Here is a 19,666-nt window from a genome sequence, read left to right on the forward strand (position 1 = left end):
ATTTAACACCCCCTCCCTGGTTCGACTCAGACAGCTTCTGAAATGAACACTCTTTTATCTTTCCAGGAAAGATATCCTGCAATTTAAGTCCTGAAAGTGTCCTGTTTTCCTGTGACAGACATTTGAACACTGAGAGCAACTGAAGGGGTTAATGCTGGGGCTTGGCTGCATGTCAGTTAAACTTTTTTCCCTGGCTCTGCCCCGGGTTTCCCCTTGAAGGGATTTCCCTCCGCCTCTTCAACAAGACCCTTTATAAAGAGCAGACTTTCTATTTCACTCATACTGAGCCTCACTGGCTTTAGGAGCGGAAGACTCTTCCCAGGCACTTTCAGGTGTGACAGAAATACGACTTTGGGAACCATGATTTTCTCATCACAGCAGCAACTTAAAATGCCTGTTGTGATCTTTGGAGCCTCGAATATATTTTGGATGGTGTTTGCAGCTTGTAAGTTCTTCTTGATCTGTTTCAAATGTTAGCATTCCATTTTAGCCTTGGTTTTGGCTTCACTCAGTTTTGCTGTGGTAGCGGAAGAAGGCACTAGAATTTTAAACAACGGGGAAACTTCATTTAACCTAACTTTTAATGTGCTATTGAGTTTTGCTATATGCCATTATACTGTCATAGTGACAGCTGCAAATTGATGTTTTTTGATGCCTGTTTTCTAAAGTGAAAGAGTAATTTGGTTTTATCTGTAGTAGGACTATCACTTTAGTTTCCTATACTTGATAATGAAGTCAAACTCAGCAAATAACAAAACAACTCTGATAAATGGGCCTCAAGGTCAGAACTGAGAGTCCTGAGTAAAGATAATCCCAACACTATCTTTGGTGGTGACTTTGGTGTGTTTTGGCTGCCTGTGGTTAGTTTAAAGCTGGAAAAAGATCCATAAGGTCACAAGTTGAACATTATATTATAACAGAGAAGAGGGAGTAGAATACTAAACAAACCAGTGGTATGTTCATTTTTCTCTTTGTTTTTGTAGCTCAAGCTTTTAAAATCGAGACCTCTCCTGAATCCAGGATTCTTGCTCAGATTGGTGACTCGGTCTCCTTGACTTGCAGCACTACGGGCTGTGAGTCTCCAGTTTTTTCGTGGAGAACCCAGATAGACAGTCCATTAAATGGGAAGGTGAGGAATGAGGGCACAAAGTCCACATTGACCATGGATCCTGTTAGTTTTGAGAATGAACACTCTTACCTGTGCACAGCAACTTGCGGATCTGAGAAACTGGAAAAAGGAATCCAGGTGGAGATCTACTGTGAGTGCTTTAAAGAATCTTTGGTTTTCTCTCAATTTTGCTTTAAAATAGCTTTTTAAAGAAAATGTCTTGGGGCTGGGGATGTGGCTCAAGCTGTAACGCTCTCGCCTGGCATGCGCGGGGCGCTGGGTTTGATCCTCAACACCACATAAAAAAAAAATAAAGATGTTGTGTCCACCGAAAACTAAAAAATAAATATTAAAAAAAAAAAAGAAAGAAAAGGTCTTTAGGCCAGGGATATAACTCAGTTGGTAGAATGCTTGCCTAGCATGCACAGGCCTGGGTTCAACCCCCAGTACCACCACCACCAAAAAAAAAAAAAGTCTTTAAAAGATATTAATATCCTGATTCTTGGCTTGAAAACATAGCATCAAGAAAGCTAGACATTACCCTAGATGCATGTATGATTGTACAAACGGTGTGACTTTACTTCGTGTACAACCACAGAAGTGAAAAATTGTGCTCCATTTATGAACAATGACTCGAAGAGCATTCTGCTGTCATGTATAACTAGATTAGAACAAATAAATTATTTTATTTTTAAAGAGAGAAAGCGCGAGACAGCTGAGGCCAGACACTAGAAATCAGGAATCCAAATTTTGGCTTCTGTTTCATCTCTGCCACAAACATGGTGATCATGCATAAAACGCAAGTTCTTTTGGCTCTAATTTCCTTAGCTATTAAATTAACATCTCTAACGGTCTTTTTTTTTAATCTTAAAAATTTCCATTTGATTATATCCTTACATGTTTACTTGCTCATGCATCTAAGTGATTTATGAATTCCATCCTATGGGGATTTTTCATTCATTTATCCTTATGCAATGGTGCTTAAAATCAGCTTAAATATTAAATAGAAGATCTATAATTTAGTAATAACCTTCAGTATAAAAGTTTTCTCCTTGGGCATGATAGTAAATATCTGCAAACATTTTATTCATTTGATGTTATGTCCATAAATTTAAGAATTTTTGTTGCTGTTGCCATAAAGTCCTGGTGCTGATCCTCAAAGGTATTTGTATAATGAATTAGATTTGCCTCACAAATGTAAATTGCTCTCCATTCAGCAAAATTAGCAAGAGGCAAAAGGCTGGTAAAAACTAACCTTGCACAAGTCATTTGCCTTGGTTACTTATGGCCTCTCTAAAACACTGTACTCCCATAAGGTCATTTCTTTATGAATACCTCATTTGATTTTCTTCATGAATTACACTGGTTCCTTTCTACTGTGTTGGAGCCCACCTTTGCCCAGTAACTTTAACTGAAATTTCAACAAGACCCATGTGTTGCTAAAGCTTCCCAAGAAACTGTGCCTGGCCAACTGCTTTCAATTATGCTGGTTGTACACGCATAGTTTATGTCTGCGCAGCCTCCTGAGTGCCTTCAAAGGTCCCCTTATATAAATAGAGGGAAAAGTAGCAAGTTCTTATATTACCTGTCATAAAACTGGATGGATTATAGGAGCATTTTTAATAGAATGTAAAGGACTGAAATAATGGGTGAAAAAATTAAAAATACTATATTTTTAGATAACAAAGCACTTCCAGTTCCTTTGTCTTTTGCCCACAAGTGCCAAATAGTTGAAGATTTAAAAAAGAGAAATGAAGACCCTTCTGGCTTTAATTATCTTGCCTGAGGTTTTTCTCCGAGAATGTCTGCTTCTCATTATGTTTTAACAGTCCTGTCTCCATTCCACATTTGATTGTAATATTCTTTGGACTTGGGACTTTTGTATTCTTCTCACTACACAGATCCTGAAACCACTAACGTGTTGCCCTTGTGATAGAATGTAATGGAAAAGGTAGTTCTGGCAAAGGAGGCAATGGATGCTGTGCTCCTTTGCACTAAAAGGGTCAGTGGAGTATGGATTGAGGCATTGAGTTAGGCATCTCAGGCAGCCAATCCAAAATTGAAAGACTGCACAGGTGTTCCTTCCTGGTGGATGAATGCTTAAGGCACCATTTTCAGAAGCCAAATATTTAAAGCCACTCTTTCCATTTCTCAGCATAGCTTATAGAATAGTTAAACTTTGCAATCACATTCTGAGCTTTGGATTACTTATCTGTAAAATGGAGCTATGTTTGCCTTTACTAAAATAAGAGAATTATCTGCAGTGCCTTTTATTAGCTGTGTGATCTCAGGCAAGTTATGCAAATACACTAAGTCCAAGTTTTATAATCTGTGAAATGTGGTCTCTGTCTCAAGGCTTGTGTGAGGATAAACCATTTATTTTAAATCTATAGCACAGTGACAGGTACATGTAAGTTTCAATAAGCATTAGTTTTTCTACTTTCCTTTAATAACATACAATATTTAATACATACAGGATCAGAATAGAAGAATTCTCTAATAGGTGGTTTATTCTGACTCTTGCTTCTTGAGCCCACCTAAAATCATAAAAAAAAAATCTATTTAAACTGTTAGTTCTGCTGTAGTATTAAGATTGTGTGAACAAAAACATTAGATTTGATTTGTATAGTGTTAGAAGAGATCTTAAAAATATGAGCAGGAGGCCCACTTGTGTATCCATTTGTGTTTGCAGCTTTCCCTAAGGATCCAGAAATTCACTTTAGTGGTCTTCCGGAGGTCGGGAAGCAGGTCACAGTCAAGTGCTTGATCCCTGATGTATACCCGTTTGACAGGCTGGAGATGGGTTTATGGAAAGATGATCATCTCATGAAGAATCAGGAGTTTCTGGAAGATATGGATAGGAAGTCCCTGGAGACCAAGAGTTTGGAAGTAACCTTTATTCCTGTCATGGAGGATACGGGAAAAGCTCTTGATTGTCGAGCTCAATTATTCATTGATCAAACTGAATCTGTGCACAAAGAAAGGAAGACTACCAAAGAACTGCAAGTCTATAGTAAGTCACATAGTCTAGTTTGTATGGGAATTCAGTCTTGAATGTAGATCGCGATAAACTTAGCAACTAGGCTAACAAGAAGCTTTTTTGTAGTTTTTACTCCATTTTTACTTATTGAAAACATGATGCTTTCTAATAGTATAATCCAGTGAAAAGAACATGGATTTGGATTAAGAAGACTTGAACTTAATTTTGGGCTTGATCAAATGCATGATTTAGGGTTACTTTATTTATTTATTTCCTATTAAAAGGGGATGTACTAGTACTAATTAGGAAGTAGAAAACAGGCTTAAATGTTAAAATATTTTTAATCATGTTTTATAATATGCCTTGAAATGCTGAACTATGACCAATATGTAAAAGCCAGTTATGAAGGGGAACAGTGCCAACAATAATATATTTAGCCCAAAGAGAATGAGTTGGAATGGCTTCTAACAATGTTATGAGAACAGTCAATACAGGAATGAAACACTTGAGGAGTTTTAATTAAGTATTTGAAAGACAGTTGTGTGTGACAGAAGGATTTAGTTTGTCTTGTAACATCAGAGGACTGAACTATGACCAATGTATGAAAGCCAGTTATGAAGAGAAAGATTTCAACTCAGGGAAAATGTTTTTTTTTTTTTCTAATTTAAGATACTTAAAAATCAAATAGGTTGTTTGATACGGCAATGAGTTGCCTTTCTCAGTAAATACTGAGGCTGACTGACTAGGATGAGCTTTTGGTAAGGATGCTTAGATGGGGCTCTTAGGTGGGAGATTGAGCCACATGACTCTAAGGGCCCTTCTTAACTTATGAATATCTATGGCAATCTGAAAACACAAAACATTTTTTAAAAAGGTAATCGAATTGTTCAGAAATTAGATTGACTATCTTTTAGTGACTCAGCAGTTCTTTATGCTATCTTGGGAAAGTAAGTTTGTCAAGTCAACAGAAGCACAGGAGAGAAGTCCATCTTCTGTTTTGGATTGAAAAGATGGTTTGTGATTGCTAATATGATGCCCTGTTTTTTTCAGTCTCACCCAAGAATACAATTATCTCCGTGCATCCCTCCACAAGGCTGCAAGAAGGTGATTCTGTGACAATGACATGTTCCAGTGAGGGTCTGCCAGCTCCAAAGATTATCTGGAACAAGAAATTAGATAATGAGAATCTACAGCTTCTTTCTGGTAATGAGACTCTCACCTTAATTGCTATGAGGATGGAAGATTCTGGAACATATGTATGTGAAGGAGTTAATTCTATTGGAAGAAGCCAAAAAGAGGTGAAATTAATCGTTGAAGGTGAGTGGAATGTGCAAAAGGATGCTCTATTGAGATCTGAGCAACAATGAGATGGCTTTGGTGCTGAGGTTGCTTCCCAACGGTGCTGAGGTTGCTTCCCAACATTTCGTTGGTTATCTGTCTGATTGTCATGTACTAGAGTATGAATATGTATTTATTATACTTGCTTTTTGGCAGTCTTTCCTCCCGGGGCTTCCCTGGCTCTGCTTTTTTGAACCTTTTGTAACAGCATCTCTCCCATGCCTCATTCCATGGCTTTCTGTCTTTCTCCTGACCTGTAGACATTGGTATTTTCAATTTACCACTCCTCGCCCTCTTTTCTTCTCACTCTCGATACCCAGATATATTATACATATACTGGTTATTCCCAAATTCATGCTCCCAGTTTGTATCACCAAATCCTCTCCCTCAAAATGATCCCTAGGATCTAATGTCTTAATCAACCCTCTTGACATGCCTTAGTTTATCTTCTTTCACTTGGACTTTTCTATAACTTCAACTACATTTCTTTTTTTTTTTTAAAAAATTATTTTTTAAATACATGACAATAGTGGAATGCATTACACTCATTATTACCCATATACAGCACAATTTTTCGTAACTCTGTGTACGTTTCTTAAAATAGCCACATATAATAACTTCACGATCTGGTCAGAAACTAGCGTAGTTGATGATTCTGTGTCACTGTTCATGTTATTCTTCCTGGAATAGGCTTTCCCCTTCCTCCACCTGGCAAAGTCTTAGGCATCCTTCATGATGAAATGTATGTAAACCTCCAAATTCCAGATTGTGTCAGGCAAAGCTAGTGGTTCCTTCTTTAGGATAGACTCAATACTTCTTATAGTGATGTATGTACTTCTGTCCAGTTCAACACATATTAATTAAGAGGCTTTACTCAAGAATCAAAGAGTCTGCTTGGTGGTGGGGATTCGGGCCTGATAAGATGCGGGTTACTGCCCCAAAGGAGCTTACAAACTAGGAAGGAAAGGCAGGAATGTACTTTAGTGAGAACCAAAATAATAGGTCTATTTAAATATGTTTGCCGTTAAACTGGAAGTTCCTTCAAGTCGAGGACCCTCAGTGTTTATGCATATGTGTTTTATATTTGAGTGCCGACCACAGTACCTGACACACAATGAACATTCAGTAAATGTTCAATGAATAAATTTCAAATATTGACAACACAAATTTTTAAAATATGAAAATATGGAGTTCAAGCTTGGGTGATTAAAAAAAATCCTATAGACTAACTCATTCTCAAGTGACCAGAAAAAAATATTATACTAATGAAAGTATATAGAGCTAAACATCCATCCTGAAATAGCTCCATCTCATAATAAGCTGGATCCCATTTCAATATGTCAAGGAGATGTGTTATGGGGTTGAGGGGAGTTGTTTTGCATTTTGCTTCACATATGATGCTAACAGCCTTAAGTACTGAAGATGGAATTGAACTTTCAAAGGACCTTTCATCTACCTAAGAGAGACACTTCCCAGGAGCCACAAGTTCACAAAATAATATATATAGCCAGAATTGTTGGTAGGCAGGAAATGAATCTGCTGTTAAAGTTCCTCATTCTCACACTGGCATATGAGGAATTTGGAAACTTTGATCATTGTTCTGAATGATCTTTCAAAATCTAATCGTATATTAGTTTATTGAGGTAATTTGAAGAGAGCTTTCTTTGGAAAATATTGAGGTATCACATTTATACAAACGAATTGAAAAAAAAGTAACTTCTCCTGACACAGAAGAGAACCATGCAAAATGTAGTACATTGGGAATTTTTATGTGTTGCAATTTCTTTCTTCCATCTCTAGCCTGCTGTTTGTGAGGAAGATTTTACTGATTTTCTGTGGGATTCTCATCTGTCACTTTCAGAGTTACCCAACCACCCCCAGTTTCTTTAGGGAACCAGAGTCAAGATTAAGAATTCGCTTTCTCCCAAAGTAGCATTATTCCATCAAAGACTGTGTGTCTAGCAGGGATAGCATTGGCTACCTGAGAGCTTTCCTGGACATTTGAGATTAGGGAGTTCCACCTCACCTCTGCTTCTGCCCCCTCAATTCATTGCAAAAATGTTTAGATTACATCAAATACATTTTAGAGTGACTTGTGTTATCATTTTGATATGTAAATTTTTGCTTTGCTTTAAACATGATTCTACGTGACTTTTAAGGTGTAATAACTTCAGGTTGATGGAACAGAGACGCCTTGGGCATGGATCCATTATGGAGATTTTGTCTAATTAGAGGCTTTTTTGGGGGGGCGGGATAGTACCTCCTTTAGATCTATTTGATCTCTGTATGAAGATGTCTTGATTTAGTTGTTCTAGCAATAGCAAAGCCGAAATCTTAAATCACATCTACCTTGCATCAAGTCCTAGTTTTGCCACTTGCAAGCTGGGTTAAGTGATTTAACATTTCTGAGCCTAAATTTCCTCCTGAAGAAAGAGAAAGAGGACAAAGAAGAGGAAGAGAAAGAGGAGAAGCAGAAGGAAAACAAAAAGACAGAGAAGAAAGTAATACAAGTTCACAACACTGTTGTGGGGGTTAAATGACTTGTACGTGGACTTGACACACAGGAACCATTGAAATTATTTGACCTATTGTTTACTCCTGCAGTGATCTGATAAACAACTGAGCAGAGATAGTATTATTGCCATGAAAAGACACCAACCTCTCTCAACACATTTTTATCTATATTTATTCTAAGTCTGATTTGAGAGACTCTCACGGATTCATTCTAAAAGATGTAGTCTCTTTCCTGATGGAAGGGAGTGATTTCTTCTTGATACAGATAGTGGCTAAAGCAAGATCAGGAAAAATAAAGATCATATGTGGGAATGTGATGGAAGAAGAAATGAGTCTTATTGGCTCTGTGTCTTGTTCTTTTTTTTTCCTGCAGAGAAACCATTTACTGTTGACATCTTCCCTGGACCTCAGGTTGTTGCTCAGATAGGGGACTCAGTTGTGCTAACATGCTGTGTCACAGACTGTGAGTCCCCGTCTTTCTCTTGGAGAACCCAGATAGATAGCCCTCTGAGCGGGATGGTGACAAGTGAAGGGACGGAGTCCACACTGACCCTGAGCCCTGTGGGTTTTGAGAACGAACACTCTTACCTGTGCACTGTCACCTGTGGACGGAGGAAACTGGAAAAAAGAATCAGAGTGGAGCTCTACTGTAAGTGGTTTTCAGAATTGTTGTTCAGTCCCATTGGATAAAAAAAGAATGTGAATCTGTGATGTGCAATGAGATTCATTTGTTCAGAAAGGGAATGTAGCATTGTGAATGCTTCTTAAATCTCTGACACAAGGTGTTTTGATGTGATGTACTTTGCCTAAATCTTAAGTATATATTACATATGGACACAGTGGGCACAGTACTTAGTGGGTCTTGTGGTACTGTCTCATCACACTTTTTGTCACACTCTATGACCCTGCTTCCCATCCCTTCTATGTGTTTGTGGAGTGTATGGAGGTGGTGAGGGAATGGGGCCAGTGTACCTTCAGATAACTGGGTGGGGGTGACCACTGCTCAGCTCTTTAAATTGAGGGCCAGATCTGAGCTTATGGTTTTAAAGGAATAATTTGGAAAGCTGATCTGCAGGATGGAAAAAGAAATGAAGAAATGGGAAGCAGGGAAAAGCCACAAAGGAAGGTGCAGAGTAGACTGATCAATGGTAGTAGCTCAGGTTTCTGCTGAAGCAGAAGCAGGAGGCAACACCAGGTCTTAATACTGATAAAAGCTTTAGGCAAAACTTGAACAAGTATATACTGCACCTTTTTTTTCACTCTTCTTGCCACCTTAATAAATATCCTTTATAACCTCAAATCTCTATGAACTTGACACTTCTGGAGTTTCTCAGTCTGTAATGAATGAGAAATAAAATATACAAAGTGACCAAAAAGTTATTTTTTTCTTGGTTTCATTCAGCAAACTCAAGGAAAATTCATTATAAAGTTGTTTTTTTTTTTTTTAACCAGAAACTATGCCCTAACTTGTGTTATCCTTTGGGATTTTATTCAGAATGAGAGTATGCCTGTAAAGGGACTTAATCTCTCAAAAGAAGGGTCAATTTTATTGCTTTATCATATTACCCAGAGTCCAGGATCTGCTGATGTAGCACATTCCCAGCAGAAATGAGAACCAGGGGTGAAGTCCTATTGCAATATGGAAATACTTAAAGATATTTTATTTTAACAACTGAATCATTTTGCTGAAAGAAAAAATAAATTAGAGTCACTCTTATGTTTGATAAGTATTTTAGTCTCATTTTTTATTGATTTATATATGATATGTTACGATATAGGCTAAATTCTAAATAATACAGTTAAGACAGTTCTTTTCTTAATTACAACTATTATCTGAGAAATGTTTTAAACTCACTGCCTAAATAATCATTAGATATTAAGATGTCTAAATTGAGAACTTCCCTGTGGGTCTTATTTGACACTGAGATACTACATAGACCTGTGAAACTAAGTCTAGATTTTGAGGTAAGAGGAACAGGGAGTTTGAGCTCAGCTCAATGACACACTAGGTATGATGTATAATGAAAAGTCTTTTAGCCTAAGTTTCAGTTTTCCTAACAATAAAATAAGTTAAGTAGTATCCATTGCAACCCTAAAGACTGAGATAATGAATGTTGAAGGACTAGTTCATAACAAGTAGTCAATATATCATGACAAATATTTAAGAAATTTAAAAGAAATAGTTAATATCTGAGATGATAGAAGCTGATGTGTCCCTAGATAATATCAGCCCATGTGCTCAGCAAGATGGCATCATTAGAAGAGAAAAATAAGAAGTAAAAGTATTTATTACTTGATGACTTAATGTACTAAGTATTTTTGTTCCCAATATTGTGATTAATGTTTTAATTATGTATTTATACTTAATGTCATTTTTATGTATTGATGATAATTCTATCCCAGCTAAGTTAAAGCTGTAATTTTGAGATGCTGGCATTCAAATAGAGTTTAACTTTATTTCCCTTTGAATGACACATACAAACATTACTTTTTCTTGATATTTGCAGCATTCCCTAGAGATCCAGAAATTGAGATGAGTGGTCTGCTTGTGAATGGGAACCCCGTCACTGTAAGCTGCAGGGTTCCTAATGTGTACCCTTTTGACCATTTGGAGATTGAATTACTTAATGGGGAGACTATTCTGATGAAAAAAAACTTTTTGGAGGAAATGGATAGGAAATCCCTAGAGACCAAAAGTTTGGAAGTAACCTTTACCCCCACCACCGAAGATACTGGAAAAGTTCTTGTTTGTCGGGCTAAGTTACATACTGGTGAAATGGAATCTGAACACAAACAAAGGCAGAGTACACAGACGCTTTATGTCAATGGTAAGTACATGTATCCACAGGTTAGTATAGATTTCTTTATCATGTTTGTCAGGCAATAGTTAACATAAAGTTAATAGTTAAAAACTTTGAAAAAATAACAGATAAGAAAATTCAAAATAAAGGTGGTCCTAACAAACTACCTCCCCAAGTGTAAAATAATGACCATTTGTTTATGAATCTTTGAGTTGGCATTAGGAAATGGGCTAGCTGGGCATTTATTCTGCTCAGTGTGGGGTCACTCATCTGTTTTCAGTCAGATCAGCAAGGCTGGCCAGTCACAGATGGCCTCGCTCACATGTCTGGGCTATATCTGGGGGCCTGTGCCTCCCTTCTTCATTTGACATCATCCTTAGGGAAGGTAGCCTAAGCTGATTTGTCATAGCACATTGTTTCAAGAAGGGGGTAATCATAGCTGCCTCTTAAAGGCCCGAGTTTGGGAGTCCTACAGTGTTTCTTCATCCATGTTCCATGGTCAAAGTGAGTGACATCTTTGATTGAATTTGGTCCTGAGGGAAGATCTCACAAGATGCCTGCTGGTATTTGCTTAGAAGCCTAAGAAGCACCTTTTGTAAATTCTGAGATTAAGAATAGCAGAGACTGTGCCCTCTGGTTGGTTCATTAGCCTGGCACGGAACCACTGGAGTAGATCAAGTCATCAGATACAGGCCTCTTCTCTCCTGGATAGACACCCAAGACTGAGAACAAAATAATTTCTACTTGGCACACAGATGCCATTGGCAGTTATGAGCATAATGAAGTGAACAATTTGGGTTGCTTCCTATACCTTCCCTTTTGGGCATCAGAGTTATTTTCTTCACCAGGATTGTCATTTCTTTTTGTACCCCTTGGGATTATTCCCCCTAAGGTATTAGGATTTCTTGTTATCTCATCACAACAAGATTTGTATTTTTAAGGAAGAACCTTGAAAGAGCAATGTGCAACCTTAAAGAAAAGCCACAGGATAATGCCATGGCATTGTGGCCATGGATGGGGAATGAGACTCAAATGAAGGCACAAAATAGATGACCTTAATAGGAATCTCACTTATAAAATGCTTAAGAATACTTCCTTAAGCATTGGTGCATTAATAAGTTATTGCATGTCAAGCACTCAGCCCAGAGCCTGAAACTCGATAAATGGTAGTTGTGTTGTTAAGAATGATATAACAAGCCACCTCTATAAAGCTAAATTTCTTGATCTGGGAGGAACCAGCTCAAAACTCAGAAGCATATAAAGCCTTTGTTCCTCAAGGAAATTTTTGTTAAATAGTGTGATTTTTTAAAAAAAATTTCACATTTGAATTCTATAGCTATTTACTTACATCAAATAGTGCTAGTCTGGGTAAATAATTATGTTAAGAGACATGAATGAAGCATAAGATGCATCTTCTTTAAGGCATGATCATTTACAACAGTTCAGCAAATGCTTGACTTCTTTACCTGATTTTCTTAACATTTCCTGCAAACACAAATAGGTCCGTGGAAGCTCTGGTTGATGTCCTTATATCAATATGAAATTAGCTTATACTTCACTCATTCAGAGGTTCCTTTTAAATTCTCTTTTCAGTTGCTCCAAAAGACATACAGCTTACAGTGTTTCCTTCTGAGAGTGTCAAGGAAGGAGACACTGTCATTATCTCCTGCACATGTGGAAATATTCCAGAAACTTGGATAATCCTGAAGAAGAAAGCAGAGACAGGAGACACAGTGCTGAAATCTATAGATGGCGCGTACACCATCCTCAAGGTGCAGCTGGAGGATGCAGGAGTATATGAATGTGAATCTAAAAATGAAGTGGGCTCACAATTAAGAAATTTAACACTGGATGTTAAAGGTTGGCCTTTTGTTTGGGGTCTATCTATCTATCTATCTATCTATCTATCTATCCATCCATCCATCCATCCATCCATCTATCTATTTTGGTAGCTGTTAAGAGGTTCCATAGATGGTAACAACTTTCTAACATTAGATGAATGAGTTGGAAGAATGACGCTGAATTCTGTGTCGTGTGTGGTTATTTCTTAATGTTTCTTGAAATAATCAAGCACAGGTGTTCTATCCTATATAGTTAAACCAGGAAGTTGACATTAATCACTGGTGAATGTGGAATTCCCATTTGTTTTTTTCAAAGTTGACAATTAATTCATCATTGGTCTCTGAGGTCTTATATTTGCTAAGTGTTTAACCATATTTTCAAAACCTTTCACTGGAGGTTATAAGGAAACCATGGAGGTAGGATTAGCAGAAAGAAAGAGAGAGAGAGAGAGAGAGAGAGAGAGAGAGAGAGAGAGAGAGAGAAAGGGAGAAAGGGAGAGAAAAGAAAAGTTCTATCCAGATCCTCTTCCTTTCTACCAGAAGGGAATGCTATTTTCTGAACATGGAGTAACTGCCTATTTTCTGGATTGATTCTTTTCAGGAAATAATTGGCAGTAGCAATCTTGATCCTGAACAACAACTACATGAAAACTCTAGTCTTCAGAACAGCCTCCTAAGCCCCACTATCTATCTTATTCTGATAGGGAGAGGGAGAGGGAGAGGGAGAGGGAGAGGGAGAGGGCATGCGCGCAATGGTCTCTCTGAGAAACTTCAGGGCCCCTTGATCTCCTACCCTCTCCTGTGAATGCACAGTAGGTAGGATGCATTGATCTTATTGGTGTAAGCAGAACGTGTCAGCTTTGATTAATCAGTCTTACACTCCTTGCACATTAATGAGCCCCTATTCAGTATTGAATATTATACTTGGCCTTGAAGTGAACAGGGCTATAAACAAAAGTCACCTCTTAGGAGGTTTGGCACTTGGCCACCAGGGTTAGCAACCACTTGTCAAACTAAAGGAAGTTTGAACCTAAGTCAGAAAACAGGAAAAAAAAAACCCAAAAAACCAAACTTTTTACTAATCTGGCAAAATTTCTCAAGATTACAAGCCATACCATGTATTTTTCTGTCTTTACATTACCTCCTCGAAACACAGCAATATAAATATATCCATCTAGAAATGTTAAAGAAGGGGAAAATAACATAATTACATGTAAAACTTTTAGTCATCCACCTGCAGTGATTATCCTGAAAAGAGTTAATCTGGTCATTGAAGTTACTATGTGTTCAAATAATGGAACATTTACCTTGTATCATGTCACTCAAATGATGCAGTGTATATGTAATCAGTGCTTCCAATGAGGTTGGGAATATGTCTGAACACGAGATCTCAGTTATATGTAGGTTGATATTAATCCATTCCTGTTTCTTCAATCCTTTATGTTTTGGGCTACCTTTAATTTAGCTTAGCTTCAGGAAAGTGAACTCCTAACATTTCTGTGATTATGCTTGTAATTAATTGTTCTTTTAAAAAGACACCTTAAAGCTTGGGTTTTTTTCCTAGTTGAATTATTAACCACTTATATGTTTGCCACTGTTTTCTTATTATTTCAATAAACAAAGGCTATTAGGCACTCAGCTGGAAATGCATGCCTCCAAACTGAATATGGTTTAAAATAGCTGGATATGAATGAAGACCAAAAAAATTGACATTTTTTCTAGATATTTTGAAGTAGTTTTCCTTTGCATTTAGCTTAGTTTTTAAATTATTTTCTTTTGTTTTGGCTTGAATGTATTACATTAATAGAAATGGTTAGCCCTCTTAAAAATTTTCAGTGTTGATAATACTAATAGAAAATTTTATCAGAAGCTTGACCTAGCAACTGACTTAGCAGCAAATCTGAGTTTTTCTGTAGATGCCTGAGGGAAAAACTGAGAGGCAAAAAATAAAGGATTATTTCCACATTGAAAGGAAAATAATAGGGACACAAATACCTTTACCCATCTTCTCATCAATATTGATGCCTAACCACAATTATGATGATAAATAGCCCATTAAAATAGTACCCTTATACTTTGACTAGCTCAATGTTAGCAAGGAAAAGTAGAAAAACAATTATCATCATGTTTAGGGTGAAGTGTTTTTTTTTTTTTTCTTCAATAACTTGCAAACATTCACTTCCCATCATCTGATGCTAATGGTTCTTTTCTACTTGGATAACTTTTAGTGTTTAGAAAGCTCTAGAAGGAATTCAGTGATGATCAAAGTCAGGTCACTAATTCCTGTTGGGACTGACCAACATATATGCCACTTGGTGAGACTTAATTGTGAGGTTATACGATGCTGTCCAAGCTGAGTATAAACAAGCAAGTCCCCAGTAGATGCCATGCTCTGCTCTTCAGATGTTCTTGTGAGGTTCAGATGTTAAGTGGTACTGCATCTGCCAGATGATTTTTAATAGATTAAAAAGAATACAAATTTAAATGTTTTTTTTTTTGGAATACTATCATCTTTACTTCATTTACAACTGAATGGCAAAATGATAGGATTTAGAAAAAAAGCTTTTTAGTGTTCAATAATATTTTGGGTGGGGCAGCAATTATGCCAACTGGGGAGTTGAAGTGCAAGCTCTTCTAGTGGTGGACCAGAAGAAAAACAGGTCAGAAGAGGAAACCACATTGGACAGATAAGCTTGTGGATGAAGGCTTAATTACCAACTGGGATTGGGCTATGAAGGGGAAGTGTGGTGGGTAGATTTTGAGAGTGGATGTTGAGGTTCTCATTTAGATTAGGGGAGATATAGATCAGACAAGGCCTTTCTATAACAAGAATATATATATATATATATATATCTATCTATCTATCTATCTATCTATCTATCTATCTATCTATATATAATCTCAAAACAAAACCCCCAAAAACACATCAGCAAGAATTCTTCCTCTTATTGTCCTATTCATGGTGTTTGACTCTGGTAGTTACTTTAAATGGTTTGAGGATTTTCTTGGAGAATTGGTTAATCATTTCAGTTTATGGTAATCAGAGTCCCAGTACTTTGGCAGATACTTCTATTTCTCTCTCTCTAATTCCTGTTATTATAAAGGACCCTCTTTTCTATTTTACCCCTAAAATTGAATCTTTTTTAACCCAAGTTTGTGAAAGTCAACAGCTATCATCTTTAGATTCTTCATGATCATAACAACCAGCCACCAACCATTTGGATAATTTAGAGGAGTATGCATTTGGGGTCCTGATGATATTCCATATCACTGCTTTGATTCCCTCTCTAGAGAACTAGTTGTACTGTCACAGTAAGACATGTCTTTTGATTAAACAATTTCTTTTTGTACTAAGCATTAATTACATCCAATTGTTTTTTTTTTTTTTCCAGGAAGAGACAATACCAAGGACTATTTTTCTCCTGAACTTCTCGTGCTCTATTGTGCATCCTCCTTGATAATACCTGCCATTGGAATGATCATTTACTTTGCAAGGAAGGCCAACATGAAAGGGTCATACAGTCTTGTAGAAGCACAGAAATCAAAAGTGTAGCTTGCATTTGAAATGTTCAACCAGAGATACTGTTTATAACTCCAAATCATTCCACAAGAAAAGCAACGAACTGAGAGTTCAGACTTCCGGGGATGTATTGAAAACAGAAAGAAATGGCCGCCTGGGCCCCTTGTTGTGAGAAGGAGACCAACAGAAAACATTCTGCTTGAAAAGTCACTGGCATGGAGAGATGAGATGACTCCAGAGCTTTCCTGATATGTACATATAATAACATAATTTGTACATATGTAAAATAAATCATGCCATAACAAGTTTGCTTGAAATAGCAACACCCTATATTCAGATTATGAAATACTTCAACAGTGTTGCTGGGACTCACTGTTATAACTTAATGCATCTTAGGAAAATTTAATATTTACTATTGACTGGCAGCTGACCTATGTGATTTTTCTTATATTTCATTTCTTTAACAAAATTTTATTCCCATGAAGTTCATTGACAATAATTCGTGTTTTATAAAAAAAAAAGCCCACGTGTTATATTTTTTATAGGCAAATGACAAAGAGCGCACTGGGTTGACTTTCAGGTACTGAATACCTCAACCTCTGGTATGATGGTTGACTGGATTTCTCTTTATGGTACTGACATGGTACGGAGATGTTTTATGATGTTTGTTTATCAGACCCTTGTGTAACTTTCTAATGTAGTTTTAAAATGCAACTTCTTTTGATTTTCTTTTGTAAATGTTTAGTTCTTTGTACAGTAAAGAGATGATTCCTGGAATTAGAAGGGTGGTCTCTTTGTTTATTATAAATTGCCTCCTTTATGCTGTATCTCTTTTCCAAATGCCAAGTTACAAGGGGAAGACCTCAAACTATGTAAACAACATAAATACTCAAAATTTTATCAAAATGACCATGGGAACTTGGTAAAAATGCAGACTGTTTGGCGCTGTTCTAACCTAGCGAATTGGGATACTTGGTTTTGGATCCTTGGAACCTGCAATTTTAAAACTAGAAACCTATATGGAGTACATAAAAAGAGTGAGTGCCCATGAACATGCACACATTAATGGACAATAAATGAACACCTACACACATACCACCAAGCCTAGGAGACAGAGAGGTACTATTTTTTAGGATCTCTTATATGCCACAAACTTATGAAAACAATCTCCTTTCACTGAATAGTAAGTGATAAATATCATGAATTATATGCTGATCATTCTTTTGCCTTCTTTGGAGATTTATACCAATTTAAATATCCCTAGGTAGCTCATAATTTAGCTTGGCCAGGTTTTGAAATTTAAATAAATACAATAAAATGATATTTTTTGCCTCATGATTTTATTTCACTCAAAATTATGTTCTTGTCTAATTCTTATTTTTTTGTTGTGTACAGGTCATTCATTTTTATTGTTCTATAGTATTTCACAATAAGATTCTGTCACCATCTATTTGTCCATTCTATTGTTGATAGATATTTAGATTGTTTTTGGTCTTGTCTTATCCTTCCTTCCATCATTTCCTCCTTCCTTCTTTTAGATACTTTTATGTATCCAAATAGAAATCCTTTATCAAATACACACTTTGCATTTACTTTCTCCCAGTAACTGAACGACTTGCATTTCTACTTTTTATAACAGAGGCTTTGTCCACTCCAGGAACACAAGGATTTTCTCATCTTTTCCCTAGAAACATCATACTTTCAGTTTTATATTTATGTCTATGACCCAACTTGAATAAATTTTTGTATATATTGTGGAGTCATGGTGGATATTTATTTTTTGCATATGCATATCCAATGGTTTTAGCACAATTTGTTAAAAAGACTTTTTGTTTCTCTCTCTTGTTGAAATTACCTTGATATTTTTGTTAAGAATTTGTTGACCATATTTGTATGTGACTATTTCTGAACTTTATATTTTGTTCTGTGGGTTGATATGTCTCTCCATATGCTAATATGACACCATCATGTTCATTATAGCATTATAATAAGCTTTGAACTCAGGTAATGTGTGGCCTCCAGTTTTACACTTAAAATTTTTTGGCAATGATAATCCTTTGAAATTTCATATAATATTAATATTATTTGAATAACAGACAAATCTTTAGTTATATTCCCTTTTCTGTTTCTAAAGCCATTTGGGTCTTCTTTTTCCTTGATCAGTTTGGCTAGTAGTTTATCTGTTTTGTCGATCTTTTCAAAGAACTAGCTTTGGGATTCCTTGATATTTATCTACTGTTTGTTGTTTTCTGTGCCATTATTTCTGTGCACATCCTTATTAGTTCATTGTTTTCTGTTTAATCTGGATGAAATTTGTTATTATTTTACTAGATTATTTAAGAGAGAGTTCCCTTAATAATTTAAGATCTTTCCTCTTTTTTAATATAAGTATTGAAAAGAGATAAATTCTCCTGAAGGTATTGTATTGGCTGCATGCCACAGAATTTTTAATATGTTGTATTTCATTCTCAGGAAATTAAAATAATTTCTAAATTCCCTTATAATTTCTTCTTCAAGTTATGGGTTATTTAAAAGTGTGTTCCATGTATTTGGGAACTTTCCATCCAGCTATCCTTCCGGTATTTATTTGTAGTTTAATTCCGTTTCAGTCAGGGAACACACTTTTTATGGTTTTGATCTTATTGAATTTATTATTTTATTGTTAAAATAGGGCCTATGTTGGTGAATATTCTACATGTAGTTGTAAACAATGTGTATCTTCTCGCTGTTGAGTAGAGGGCACTATAAATGCAAATACGTTGTTAGTTATTTTTCAATTCTTTTATCATTTTATTTATGTTTAGCTTATGTCTTCAATCAATCACTGACACAGCAGCTTTGATATTTCCATTCACAATTTTGAGTTTTCCTATTTCTCCTTCAAAGCCCAAGGGAAAACAAAGTAGGGCCCAGCAGTCAGGGAGACTAGGCTGAACAAGTAGAGTATATACCCAATGAAAAACAAGTGTAGAAGATATCACTAGATTATTATTAGTAGTATAACAGCTCCAAAAATAGAAACTACCCAAAAGTTCACCCACAAATGAATGAATAAACAAATTCTGGTATATCCATGGAATGGAGTACTACACAGCACCAACAAGTAATGAACCGCTGGTACGTGCAACAACGTGAATAAATCTCACAATCCTTACAATGAATGAAAGAAGCCAGACAAAAGAATGCATACTACATATGCATTTATAGTTGTCTTTAATTTGTCTATATGATGTCACTCATGTAAAATTCTATAAAATGCAAAATAATTTATAGTGACAGAAAGCAAAAGATCAGTGATTGCTTTGAGAAAGGATGGAAGTCAAGGAGGAGCATGAATTGCAAAGCATTATGAAGAAACTTTATGTGGTGATGAATATATTTATAATATTAATTGTGGAGATAGTTTCAAGAATTACATATGTCAGACTCACCAGATTGTAAATTTTAAGATGTGCAGTTCATTGCATGTCAGTCATATCTATATAAGGCTGTAAAAACATAAATGTGTTAAAATAATCTACATGATATTATATATGTACATTCAATGACTAGAACAAAATTATG

The 19,666-nt window shown here is 36.1% G+C and overlaps 1 protein-coding gene across 1 annotated transcript; it reads left to right on the top strand.

Annotated features, from left to right (window-relative positions):
• Window positions 1-262: 262 nt before the first annotated feature.
• Vcam1 (vascular cell adhesion molecule 1) lies at window positions 263-16,879 on the top strand. The gene is made up of 8 exons (XM_015502613.2): window positions 263-445; window positions 984-1,259; window positions 3,801-4,121; window positions 5,139-5,405; window positions 8,314-8,589; window positions 10,448-10,768; window positions 12,335-12,601; window positions 15,975-16,879. Exons 1-8 carry the CDS (start codon window positions 361-363, stop codon window positions 16,133-16,135), a joined length of 1,974 nt encoding a protein of 657 aa, XP_015358099.1. The 5' UTR covers window positions 263-360; the 3' UTR covers window positions 16,136-16,879.
• Window positions 16,880-19,666: the final 2,787 nt, after the last annotated feature.

Source organism: Marmota marmota, unplaced genomic scaffold, assembly GCF_001458135.2.
Source record: "Marmota marmota marmota unplaced genomic scaffold, marMar, whole genome shotgun sequence".
Classification (NCBI taxonomy): domain Eukaryota; kingdom Metazoa; phylum Chordata; class Mammalia; order Rodentia; family Sciuridae; genus Marmota; species Marmota marmota.